Source organism: Ipomoea triloba, chromosome 8 (assembly GCF_003576645.1).
Source record: "Ipomoea triloba cultivar NCNSP0323 chromosome 8, ASM357664v1".
NCBI lineage: Eukaryota > Viridiplantae > Streptophyta > Magnoliopsida > Solanales > Convolvulaceae > Ipomoea > Ipomoea triloba.
Window position 1 is genome coordinate 3,219,093 of NC_044923.1, and position 12,316 is coordinate 3,231,408.

General features: G+C 36.2%; 2 protein-coding genes across 3 annotated transcripts; both read left to right on the forward strand.

Moving 5' to 3' along the window:
* The first annotated feature begins 840 nt into the window (after positions 1 to 840).
* Positions 841 to 3,344, forward strand: LOC116027577 (zinc finger protein GAI-ASSOCIATED FACTOR 1-like). The gene is made up of 4 exons (XM_031269278.1): positions 841 to 898; positions 998 to 1,403; positions 1,658 to 1,797; positions 2,755 to 3,344. Exons 1-4 carry the CDS (start codon positions 841 to 843, stop codon positions 3,342 to 3,344), a joined length of 1,194 nt encoding a protein of 397 aa, XP_031125138.1.
* Positions 3,345 to 4,863: 1,519 nt separating this feature from the next.
* On the forward strand, positions 4,864 to 10,188 carry LOC116026632 (SPX and EXS domain-containing protein 5-like). 2 transcript variants are annotated; one of them, XM_031267963.1, is made up of 14 exons: positions 4,865 to 5,176; positions 5,839 to 5,974; positions 6,097 to 6,230; positions 6,461 to 6,499; positions 6,624 to 6,716; positions 6,830 to 6,946; positions 7,039 to 7,134; positions 7,420 to 7,533; positions 7,781 to 7,834; positions 8,268 to 8,315; positions 8,464 to 8,614; positions 8,786 to 8,951; positions 9,330 to 9,399; positions 9,722 to 10,188. In XM_031267963.1, the coding sequence occupies exons 2-14, from the start codon at positions 5,896 to 5,898 to the stop codon at positions 9,977 to 9,979; spliced, it is 1,419 nt and encodes a 472-aa protein (XP_031123823.1). In that variant the 5' UTR covers positions 4,865 to 5,176; positions 5,839 to 5,895; the 3' UTR covers positions 9,980 to 10,188. The 2 variants fall into 2 exon arrangements, with proteins under 2 accessions (XP_031123824.1, XP_031123823.1); XM_031267964.1 differs by lacking the exon at positions 6,624 to 6,716 and having other exon boundaries at positions 4,864 to 5,176.
* Positions 10,189 to 12,316: the final 2,128 nt, after the last annotated feature.

Sequence of the window (12,316 nt, forward strand, 5' to 3'; positions counted from 1 at the left end):
GAAACAAACTATGTACTATACTACTATATAGCATCTTTTTGCTGGTATGTAGCTGATATATATATATATATATATATATATATATATATATATATATATATATATATATATATATATATATATATATAAGAGTGGAGTATAAATTTTGTTTATTAGGACGAAAAATTAAATAACTTTACAACATGATAAAAAATATTTATGATAAATCATGAAATAGTTAGAATAAATTGCAAATTTTCTCTAATATTTTTCTTTTAATTTTAATTAGATCAACTCAAAGTATACGATGACACAAACTACGTACTAGATTATATTTACTATATAGTTCATAAAAATTAAATTCTCTTTTAAAATAATTGTCAGAATTTGGTTACAAAATATTTTTCGTATCAATTATAATTAATGAATTTAGATTTTATCCCTAAATCTGTCATAATAAAAACTTTATAATTAAGGCCAGTTGCCCCCCGGCAAATTATTGTGTGAACCATGAATATAAAGTACATTTTAATATACTAAAATTATATTATTTGCGTACTGAATGTACATTATTATTTGATACGAAACAGTATATAATAAAATAATGTACTTTAAGTACTCAAATAATATACTTTACATACACAAACAATGTACTTTTAGTGTACCATAGTCCATGTAATGATTGGCCATTTCTAAATCCGCCCCTATATATGTGTGTGTGTTGTTTCTCGTAAACAAAAGCTGTGTACTATGTTCATACAGCAAAAATGAAAGCTTTAAACTTTGCAGACAGGTTTTAAGGAAAGGTAGATTTTGAAGATACCCTAAACAAGAAATTAATTAAAAGAAAGGAATAAGGAGATGGAAAGCTCATCATCATCAGCAATGGCCGCAGAAAAGAGAAAGCCAAGAACCCCTGGTGATTTAAAGACATTTATTCCCTTTTTCTTTTTTGGGTTTTTTTTTTTTTTTTTTTTGGGGGGGGATTTTCTGTTAAGATTTGTGGATTAATTTGCAGGTGAAGATTCAGAAGTGATAGCTCTGTCGCCGGCGAGTCTAACGGCGGCGAACAGATTCTTCTGCGACGTGTGCGGAAAAGGGTTTCAAAGGGAGCAGAACTTGCAGCTCCACCGCCGGAGCCACAGCTTGCCGTGGGGGCTCAAGCAACGAGCCGGCGGCAATGCGGCGGGGACGCGGCGGCGCGTGTACGTTTGCCCAGTCCCGAGCTGCCCCCACCACGACCCGTCCAAAGCCCTCGGCGATCTCTCCGGAATCAAGAAACATTTCTGCCGGAAACACGGCGAGAAGAAGTTTAGCTGCCACCGCTGCGGCAAGAAATACGCCGTCCAGTCCGACATCAGAGCCCACGCCAAGATTTGCGGCACCAAAACCTATCATTGCGACTGCGGCGCCATGTTTAACAAGTAAATGAAACTTTCTTTAAACCTTTCAAGATTTACGTTAATTCATCCTTAAATCCTTCAAATCTCAAACATTACATTCTCTGTAAGGCTGGTAGACTATTCTGTATAGTTAGATTATTTATATCTAACAGTTTGGTCATATAATAGTAAATGTTTGATTTTTTTTTGGTGTAAACCACCAAATATTTCTGGTCTTTCTCAATTTGACTGTCTGGGTCGACCTGATTAATCCCGCTTTGTTCTGTGATTTGCAGGTGGAATGACTTTGCAAGGCACACGGTACTTTGCGGCTTAATACTAGCACAACCCATTGTGGAAACACCGCCGGTTTCCGGTCTGCAGCCACCGCCGCAGTCTCTAACGCTGTCCATGGCGGCGGCGGCGGCGCCCTCCGGTGAGGAATTAAAAACGTTGTTTAGTACGTGAAGATAGTAAGTTTACATGCATAAAGGGCTTTTTTTTGCGTCATGCTACGTACGTGGCATCCTCAGAGGTGGTGAGGTGACGTAATTAACGTAACGCACGCTTTACAGTAAAAAAGAAACACCGCAGTTGGATTGTTTGAGGATGTCAGAGGTTGTTCAGAGGATGGGTTGGTGGTGATGAGTGTTTTCATGTGATTTGGGTCTTATTCTGTTGCTTTGACTTGTCCCTTTCTGCCCTTCTCTTGTTTTCATGACTTGGCATAGCTATCTATATTTGGTAATGGGATTGGAATTGAGTTATTGTCCAATTTTATTTTTACCCTAGATAAATGAGTTGTTTGTGGTTAAGTAGAGGTTAATAAGACTTTTTTTTTTTTCCTGGTCTCGGATCTCTAAAAATGTGTTTTGTTTTAATTTAGACTTCAGTTTGAAATCCGACTATCTTTTTTTGGTGTTAAGGGTACGGTGTAAGTGTCGTGTAACTAGCATTTTAATTTAGAATTCGTTTTGAAACTCAGTTGTCTTTTTTTGGATGCTCGAGGGGGTAACTAGCCTAGGTTACTCAATTGTCCTTTTATGTGCCAAGGGTGTAATAACCTGGCTAAGTAACTCGACTGGTGTCCTTTTCGGGATGCTTGAGGGTCTAAGCAACCTTGGTTAATTGCTTGGTTGTTCTTTTTTGGGTGCATGAGGTGTAACTAACCTAACTAGGTTATCGGTTTTAATTTATATAAAGTTCATTTTGAATTGAATATACAATAAAAATATCAAGACTTCACGTGCTAAATTAGTAAACGCCTTAACATGCTAAATAGATTATAATATAATATAATATAATATAATTACACTAGGCTTTATAGGCCATAATGAAACTTTTTCCTTTATATATATATATATGTTGAATAATGTTGATTTTGGTTTGACAGAATTCCCTGCAAGTCAGTGTGGCAACGAGGAAACACTTGATGCTTCTGCCGGCGCCGACATTAATAAGCTGAAAGTCGTCGGAGATTCCCCGGCGTCAACATCATCAGCTCCGGCAAGACAATCATTGATGACCTCCAAGTCAATGGAGTCTGATTTTTTCGGCGCTTTAATGGAGCCAACTAATTTGCCGCTCTCTTTTCTATGTTCTCCTCATCATGATCTCGCCGCCGCCACCAACAACGCATCGTCGTCTCATCAGTACTTGGCTTCGCCGGCGCTATCCGCCACCGCGCTGCTTCAGAAGGCGGCGCAAGTGGGCTCAATTTACTCCGGCGGTTCAACGTCGTTTCTTCATGGACTGGGTTTGTCAATGATGAGCGGTTTCAATAATACCCAGAAATGGAATGGTTATGCAATGCCTGAGAATAAGTCAATGGGTTCCTCCGGTGGGTTGCCGGATTCCATGGTGGACCGGGCGTCTCCGGCGGTGATATTCAGTACCCAGCAGCTCCAAACCCTTGATTTTCTTGGCGTGGGTGGTGGCAATGGCAATGACGGCGGCGTTTTTGGTAGATTGGGTTTTCCTTAGGGTGGCATATATGCGGATGGATGGTATCAGTTGTTTAGAATCGAAGCTCTGATGGAACTCCATAGCTGTCTGGTTCTCACTCATGTCTTGGCTTTAGTTGATGTATTATATTCATGCATGGCCTTTAATTTCTATGTTTTGTTTTGTACTTAAATTAAGTTGTTTTGCACTCAATCCTAGTTTTGCTTATAATTTAATGAGTCATTTGTGCCTTATTCCCATTATAAAATGACTAAGGGTGTGTTTGGTTGGTGTGTTAGGCACAAGGAATGGGTATGAGTGATTGCTTGTGTTTGGTTGATAGGTTTTGTGAATGCTATTATGGGAAGACCCCATTAATGAGAAAACTCATACTCTTATTAAATAAGGGTTTCATCTCCCTTCCTCCTTTCATCCTCAACTATTAATAACCATTCCCATTCCACCCAACTACCAAACATGCTAAATACTTTCATCAAAACCCATTACCATTACCAAGTATTTAATACCCATTCTGATTCCGATTCCCATGTGCGAACCAAACGCACCCTAAGATATAACATTGGAACTTTTGATGATATTTGTTTGTAAGTTCGTTGCTTGTTTTTATAAGTTTTTGTGTGTAAAAATAGGAAAAGAATTTTATTAACTCTAGTCAAGCTCGAGCTTCACCTTTTCTAGTCGAGTCCAACTAGACTCATAATTTCAAAAAACATCTTGTTAATTACTCCGTAGTTTGGAATGATCCACGAGGCCCATGAAGAAATCAAATTCGGAGTTGCTTACCCCCAGTTACTACTCAGTGGTGTTTGATTGATCACTTGAATTACCCTAACAAGGCAAGTTGGACAATAATTGGTCTTATTCTGTTGAGCTGGCTCAGGGAGAATCGTCACTTGTGGGAACTGAACTCAGATTCTTATAAAAATTTTTATCACAAAGAGAGCTCACTTGCCACTTGAGTTACTTCATTGGGTTACTTTTTGGTTGTGTTGTTAAACAAAGTTGACTAATTTAAAAGAATTAATAGGTTAATGATAAAACTAATAGTCCATCTGTTACATTTTTTCTGTCATATTTATTATACAAAATCAATTACTCTTCTTTAGTAACATCGGTCTTATCATTTTTAAATTAATTTTTTGTATAGTATTTTATGTAATTTTTAAATTTATAAATGTAATGTATTAATATTAAATTAAATATTATAGAACTAAGGTTATTAATAACTAGAGTATTGCTAATTGAGCTAGCCACGTAAAAAATAATTATATATTCAAAAAGAAGTGTTTGTACGAGTGTAACATGATTTTTGTAATATTATACATAATCTTTTTTAATGTAATTATGGAGTATTTTTTTTATATAATTTATTTATAAATTATTACACAAAATAAAATTTATTCCGTGCAAATTTTTATATAGTGACTGCAGCATAAAAACATAGATGGTATATTGGTATGTGATTGATAGCTATATATGGAAAGATTACAGAAACTCTGAAATGAAAACGGAGTATTTCACTGTGTCTAATTTCAAATTATCATATATATAAAGAATTGGATTAGACGAATGATGCATCTTAGAAAGGGTTGAATTCACAAATTATTATATGGTTCGAAGAAGTAATCCTTCCATTAAGGGAGCGGATTTGATTTCCTTAGAACAAACTTCAACTCTTACCACTTTCCATATCTTTCAAGTGTGTTAGATTTGCAGTTCAATTTTGGATCTTCTCTCATATCTCCATCTGCAAACCTTCAAATCACATTGTTTATCAAATGCTTGAGCGCCTAATCGGGTCAGGCGCTTCATATCTGTTGGATCCTGTACTCCATCGAGCGTCTAATCGGGTAAACTCCACTTCACTTTTATTTGAATTGTACTGATAGAGTTTATTTGCGTTCGTTTTCTGCTTTGGATTTGGGTTTCTGTTTTATGTGCGAATTGCCAGGAAGAAAAGATGTAATATGGGGCCGGAAGTGTTAAATTCAACCTAATTAAAATGAATTTTAAAGGCTAGACCTTTGATCAGTGCAGCTGAAAAAATTTCAGATATTGGTTCTATTCATTTCTTGCTTGAGTGAAAAGTGGAATGCTTAAAAACATAGTTACCGTGCAATAGATGGTTAATTTGTTAAGGACTTTTATCTCCTCAAGGGATTTGCTTGTGTTTCTCCAGATTACCTGATTATTTCTGTTTTCTTTTGGAGAGGATAGGTTTTGGGGTTGTGGTTCCTTTATACAGAAATAGTGGAACATTATCAATTTTGTTATGGTGATTGTTAGTTAGATGAGTAGAACAATATCACTTTTTCTGCTTCATGTGGAAATAGTATTTTATAAAGTTGAAGGGGAAATTTTTTTGCTTCACGTATAAATTTTTCTTTTGAAACTTCCGTTTTACTTTTTTCTGTCCTTTGTGAATTAAGCAGAACTTTACATATGTAATCATGGATCTTGAATCCTTTTTCCGACAGTCATTTATGTTTTTAGGCTTTTTTCCTCATTTCAGGGTTAGAGGGTGCTAGTTACGTAAATTATTATATGCATTCCTGTGATACCTTCATCTATGTTTGGGGGTCCTGTGGCTCCTGTTAACAGTCCGCATCTACGGAGGTCTGGCAGCCGAGCAGTTGTCTCTGATCTTGGTAAGAGAAGGTTTTGCCTTTGAATGTCACCATTGACTGATTGCCTTGCAATCTGTTTTCCCTTTTATTGTGAAATTGGTTATGCAATAGGATATCCTAATGGTTGGATAAAAAAATACTAGGTGTGGTTGAGCTAGGAAGTGGCGGTGAAGAAGAAATTTTGCATTCAATTGAGGTGAATGAAATGAAAGGTGTGAGCACACCATTGAGCAGCACAGCAATATTGCCATCTCCAACCTTGCTGTGGAGATTTAAGGTGTCAACTCCTTTCATGTTCTCAGTCACAATCATGTTTCATGTCTCACTGATAAATTTCCATTTTATATTTCTTTCCTGTTTTCTTAGAGGGTAGTCTTGAATATCAAAAGGAACTTTTTGTTCCCTGTGCCATTTTATTTCTGCAGTTTTAAGTGCACTACATTTTATCTGTTATGTTTCTGTTTGATTTAACCCTTCTTTGCAAGAGTCTAACCAAGATATGTTCAGGTTCTTCTGTTTTTGGCGTGGGGTTTCAGTTGCTGTAAGGTCAGTGCATTTCTTTCGTTTTAATTTGCCTGTTACATTGTTGTGTATCAGTGACAAGAGATTTGCTTCAATAGGGTTGTTTTTATTAGCAGCCGATGGCTGATGTGTGAATGTTAACTTGCAGATTGGGTGGCATTCAGTCATGAGAATGAGTGTAAACCTGAGGGATTTATTTTTGTATGAGGCTTTTCTTTACTATAATCCTCTTCTTCTCGTGGTTAGTGGGATTTGCCTAATATAATATTTATTAGATCACCAGGACCTTTCAATTTTTATTTATTCCTGCTCTTTCTGGTATATGAGGTTTTTCCCCCCTTTTTGTTATTGCAGACCTTGATGGTTTGGTTTTGGGGTGCAAACTTGTGGGTATTTGTGCAGTCTAATGTCAACTACTCCAAAATTTTTGACCTTGATCAAAATCATCTCACTCATAGAGAAATTTGGAGGGTATTTATGCTGCCCATCAGATTACAGTCTATGCTCCACAATGGTGTACTGTCTTGGCATATTGACTTATTCTTATTTGCTTCATATTGCAGTGTGCAACCTGGATGACAATAATTGTCCCAACTAGCATGACAGCCTATCTATATCTTTATTCACACGGGGAAGTCTCATTGGCTGCATTCCAACCAGTGTAATAGATGACCCCTCTCTTAAAATCATTTGTTAACTTTTTCTCTCATGTGTTTTAACATACAGCAGACCACTTTTTAAAATCTTAAAATATTTTGAGTCAGATTTCCTTTTTTCATATCTAATATATTTTGGAAACTGCTCTATGCTGCCTTATTTTATTATCAGACTAAGGCAGACAGTGCAAAATCACTGGAATACCTTCCATTTGAGTAGATATATATCTGACATACTTGTGCTAAAGAATTCCTCACATATGATAATTCCGATGCATGCAATTGTAGGTGCTCCTATATGCTGCTTTAACCATGGCACTGATATCACCTTTTGATGTTTTCTATTTATCAACTCGCTACTTTTTCTTAAGGACTTGCTGGAGGATAGTTTTCCCACTACAGGCAAGTTTGCTTTATTGCAATTTTTATAGTTAACCATATGCTTTGTTTTTCTTAGCGACTGGCCTTGCTTTGACATATGGTTCCATTGCTTCAACTTGCCAGATCTCCCATATATTCCCATGGATTAAAATTTTAGACTTTAATGGTTTTTGTTGAACCAATAACAAATTATTTGCTGTTTTGCTTCAATACTAATTTAATGAAAAGTATTCATTGCCTTATTTGAATTTTAATTCTGTGAATGCAGGCAATATCTTTTGCTGACTTCTTTTTGGCTGATATTTTCACCTCCATGTCTAAGGTATCCATATTTTGGTATGTTCTTATAAGGATAATTTCATCTAAACTAAACCCCTAAGGTTTCTGATAATTCGGTTGGACGCCCTCTAGTTGCGTAATTACACCCAGAACCCCTGTTTTCAAGTTTGCTTCATATGTGTTTGTCTCCGAACTTCGGAAAGTGAGTGATACAAGTCTTCTAGATAGACGTGCTCCTATAATCTCAAGGTCCAAAGCCATGGATAAATTATTGGACATTGATGGACTGTCACAGATTCCTGTATTAACCCCATAAAAGAGGAAAAGTCTCTTTCTTCCTACCATCCTAGAGGAGGATAAACATTTTTGGTGTTACAGCTTCATTAAGATGTTCATTGGTCTAGAAATTTTGGTTGGTAATGTAGATTTTGGTTAATGCTTTTCATAAATTTTTCTTATATGCTCTCAATATGCAGGTTTTCTCTGATTTGGAGCGTTCAGTTTGCCGGATGGTTCATCGCCAGGTTCTATGATTTTATTTTATTTTTTGTTCTTGAGGTTCTTCCTGCATGTCAAAAACATGATTGATGGAGAAGTGAATTCTGAACCTCTAAGGGAATCTCTTCCCCTGCTTACCTCAATTATCTGAAAGATAAGTACTCACATGTGCAGGTGGCAACCATTGCATGGTTTGAAGCTGATTCCGTTTGTGGCAGCCATTCTGTTGCAATTCCCATAGTTCTTGTTTTACCTTATATCTTTCGTCTTTTTCAATGTCTTCGGCAATACAAGGACACAAGAGAAAAAACTGCCCTATTTAACGGTATATTCCTTACTCTCCACGTATTTTTTTTTTTCTTTCATGCTGCTAAGTACAGCTTAGTGCATTTTGGGGTTAGTTGGCCACTGGATATTGCTAGCACATCTTGCTTTTTACTCTATATCTTTTACACTATAATTATGATATTAATCATATTTATATATATGATTTCAGCTCTGAAGTATTCAACAGCAGTTCCAGTGATTTTTCTCTCCGCACTAAAGTATCACGTCTTTCCTGCTAAGTGGGTCAACACCTTTCGACCTTTGTGGCTAATCTCCAGTGTTTTGAACTCTCTGTACTCATTCTATTGGGATCTGACCAGAGATTGGGACTTGAGGTATGTAACATCTTTCCAGCAACCATTGAAGATTTTCTATGGCTAATTCACAAGAAAGCCAAAAGATTAAAGCGATAAAATCAAGATTTAATTTCACCTCTTATATGCTCTTTGGAGTGTTCTCTTTATAAATTTTCAATTATCCCAAGTTAGTTGAGTTCCGGCTAAGGTGCCCTTGTGCAAGCTAGTACTCAGAATTATGTGCACAAGTGTTGGATCACCATACAGGAAAACTTAGATATCAGTTCCGCTTGTACATTGTGGTCGGGCTATTTATAGTTTTGCCACCAGAAAGCTATATTACAATGGCTTGCATGATTATCTTCGTGATTAGCTTATTTGAATTGTAACTTCAATTTTGTTTTTCTTTTCTGGCAGTTGCTTCACACGCATCTTCAAATTTGGCAAACCAAATTTCTTGTCATCCATGTTATACGGACAGAAATGGGTAAGACGGTCTTCTTCATATCTTAATTCGTTTTACACGTTGAAACAAAAAACCGAGTTTCATTCAGATTACAACCATGGAAGTAGCCCAGCTAATTCTGATGTGCCAGTAACCTCCCATAAGTGGCTATAGCCATAACCGCTAAAATGGTGTTGCAGCTGAAACTAGAATTGTTGAGCATAGTATATATAAATAATAATTGCGTAGTCTCATTATCTGGTTACGTTTTTTAGTTGAGACGAAACATATCCTTCAATTATTGCAGCTTTTGGTAGAAAACATAGGAGATGTGTTAACGGGGAAGTGTCCCGGGATCTTGCAGGTTTTCTTTTGGGTAATCGGAAGCAACCTCATCCTCCGGTGCACGTGGACATACAAGCTTTCCGCCCATCTCCGCCACAACTACCTAACCGTGTTTGCCATTACCGCCTTGGAGATCTTCCGACGCTTTCAGTGGGCGTTCTTTCGCGTGGAGAACGAGTGGAATAAAATGAGCAACAGATCCAACATTCAGCTCTCCATGGGTGACATGACAAATGAAGAAGAGAAACTGCTGAACTCCAACGACCACAATGTATAGGCTGCAGCAGCATCTGATCTTCTGTAATCATCTGAACCATTCAATTCTTTGCTCTCTCTCACTTGCATATAAGAATTTTGTCAGATATTACATGGGGCCATGGATGGTATTTATAGTGTAGGTAGATAATGGATGAAGAACTATGGTTAGGTAAACTTTCATGGCAATTGAGATTTGAACATTCTTTTAATGTGCTTCAACTCCATCCAGATTTACTTTTTTTTTGGCAATCCCAATCAAGTTAGTTAGTCGGGTGTTAGCCTGATAATCATAAAATTTCAACTTCGACTCCTAATAAAAGCTCCGAGAGGCAAATCAAACTCGGGTTCTACCAAAATTTTTCCCTACAAAAAAAGTTCACTTACCACTTAAGCTACTCCATTGGGTTATACAGTATATGATAATGTTATTAAATATAATGCGCTTGTTGACGCTATTAACAACTTAATATAAAACAATATTGTTTTGGACTATGGTGGATCTTGGTCCACAATATAATTTGCGAATGCATTCGATATGATGTCATCATTCTTGCTCCACATAATTTGCATACTATAGAAATCAAGAGAGGGCAAATAATTCTGTTTGACTTGGGTCCATTTTGCAATGTGCACCCGGGTCTAAATATACAATTTATAATGAATGTTCACAATTTATTATATAAATTGTGACGAATTCACCTTGTAAGGTGGACCCAGGTCTATGGTATAACACTATAGAGTTTTTTCCACTTTTGGTTCTATGACTTTAGTGTTTCCGTCAATTTAGGTACACGACTTTCATTTTGCCACTTTTAGTCATTGACTTTAATTTTTTTGCCGCTTTTAGTCCTTGACTTTGATTTTTTTTCCACTTTTAGTCCTTTCGGTCACCCGAGCGACAACTTTTAATTGAAATCAACAAATTGTTGTGCCATTAAGGGTAAAAGTGTATTTTGATAAAGTTCTAAATATATTTATAAATAAAATCAGATAAAAAATAGGAAAAAGAAACGTTATTTGCTTGTTCTGCTTCGCTTTTTAAGCAACAACTTTTAATCGGAATCAATAAAATATTGTGTCATTAAGTGTAAAATTGTCTATTGATAAATCTCTAAATACATTAAACGTTATTTACCATTAATGGCACAACAATTTGTTGATTTCGATTAAAAGTTGTCGCTCGGGTGACCGAAAGAACTAAAAGTAGAAAAAAAATCAAAGTCAAGGACTAAAAGTGGCAAAAAAATTAAAGTCAAGGACTAAAAGTGGCAAAATGAAAGTCGTGTACCTTAATTGACGGAAACACTAAAGTCACAGGACCAAAAGTGGAAAAAACTCTAACACTATAACTATTGTCAATACAGCTATTGGGCCTGGGCTTTGTAAAACTCCAATAACAGCGGCCTATCTGAAGAATATTCTTGAGGTGACGAGGTCTACTAACCGTTGGAAGCGGGCCCATTATGGTTGTAGTGGCGCGCTTTGGATTCTTTTTCGTAACGGTAAGGGAGTGTTTGGGTACCAGACGTTGCGTACTCTTTTTAAACCCACTCCCTCTGACCAACCGACTACGACCCATAACCTAAGCCTCTCTACTGCCACTTGCCGGTCATCATCTTCACCTCTCTCATTCAAATTCCAAATCTACCCCCATTCAAATCCCTCTTTCCTTCACATTCAAATTTTCAATTGGGATTTCGTCTCCATATTTACTATATAATACTACCTATGGAATTAGGTTGAAATAAGCCCTTTAACTATACTCAAAGCAATAATTAGATCATTAATTGTTTAAAAAAGAGTTAATTCCATTTTTGGTTCTAGTTTTATAGGTGACATTTCACTTTTAGTCTTTTTTTTTCAAAACATCAACTTTTGATCCTAGTATCATTGTGGCATGACCATTTTTGGTCCTCCATCAACAAAACAGTTTAAATTTCGTCAAATACAAGAGCTTTTCAGTCTTCGATTATGATTTTGTTTCAAAAAATAAACATAAAAAATATAACGGGTCAACCTACTTTGTATAAAAAAGATCAAAATGTCATTGTATTTAACGGCATTTCAATGATTTTCTTGACGGATGACCAAAAATGGTCATGCTACAGTAATATTAGGATCAAAAGTGGATGTTTTGAAGAAAAAGGACTAAAAGTGGAATGCCACCTATAAATCTAGGACCGAAAATGGAATTAACTCTTTAAAAAAACTCCAATTGGATCTCTCTACTTGTCAAATTAGTGCAATTTAACCAATTAGCATGTAACCTTCCATTTAAATTAGGTCAAATATGATATGTAAAATCTAATGGTTGTTGACATGAATAATAGAATCTATTTCTCCTAATGTAAGCTTC

What these genes read in the sequence shown, in the direction of transcription:
- LOC116026632 (XM_031267963.1), top strand. Translation starts at nt 5,896, where the DNA reads ATGTTTGGGGGTCCTGTGGCTCCTGTTAACAGTCCGCATCTACGGAGG. An exon ending in GGATAGTTTTCCCACTACAG is followed by an intron (nt 7,534 to 7,780) that starts GCAAGTTTGCTT and finishes CTGTGAATGCAG; the next exon opens with GCAATATCTTTTGCTGACTT. An exon ending in AAAAACTGCCCTATTTAACG is followed by an intron (nt 8,615 to 8,785) that starts GTATATTCCTTA and finishes ATATGATTTCAG; the next exon opens with CTCTGAAGTATTCAACAGCA.
- LOC116027577 (XM_031269278.1), top strand. Translation starts at nt 841, where the DNA reads ATGGAAAGCTCATCATCATCAGCAATGGCCGCAGAAAAGAGAAAGCCA. An exon ending in TGCGGCGCCATGTTTAACAA is followed by an intron (nt 1,404 to 1,657) that starts GTAAATGAAACT and finishes TGTGATTTGCAG; the next exon opens with GTGGAATGACTTTGCAAGGC. An exon ending in GGCGGCGGCGGCGCCCTCCG is followed by an intron (nt 1,798 to 2,754) that starts GTGAGGAATTAA and finishes TTGGTTTGACAG; the next exon opens with AATTCCCTGCAAGTCAGTGT.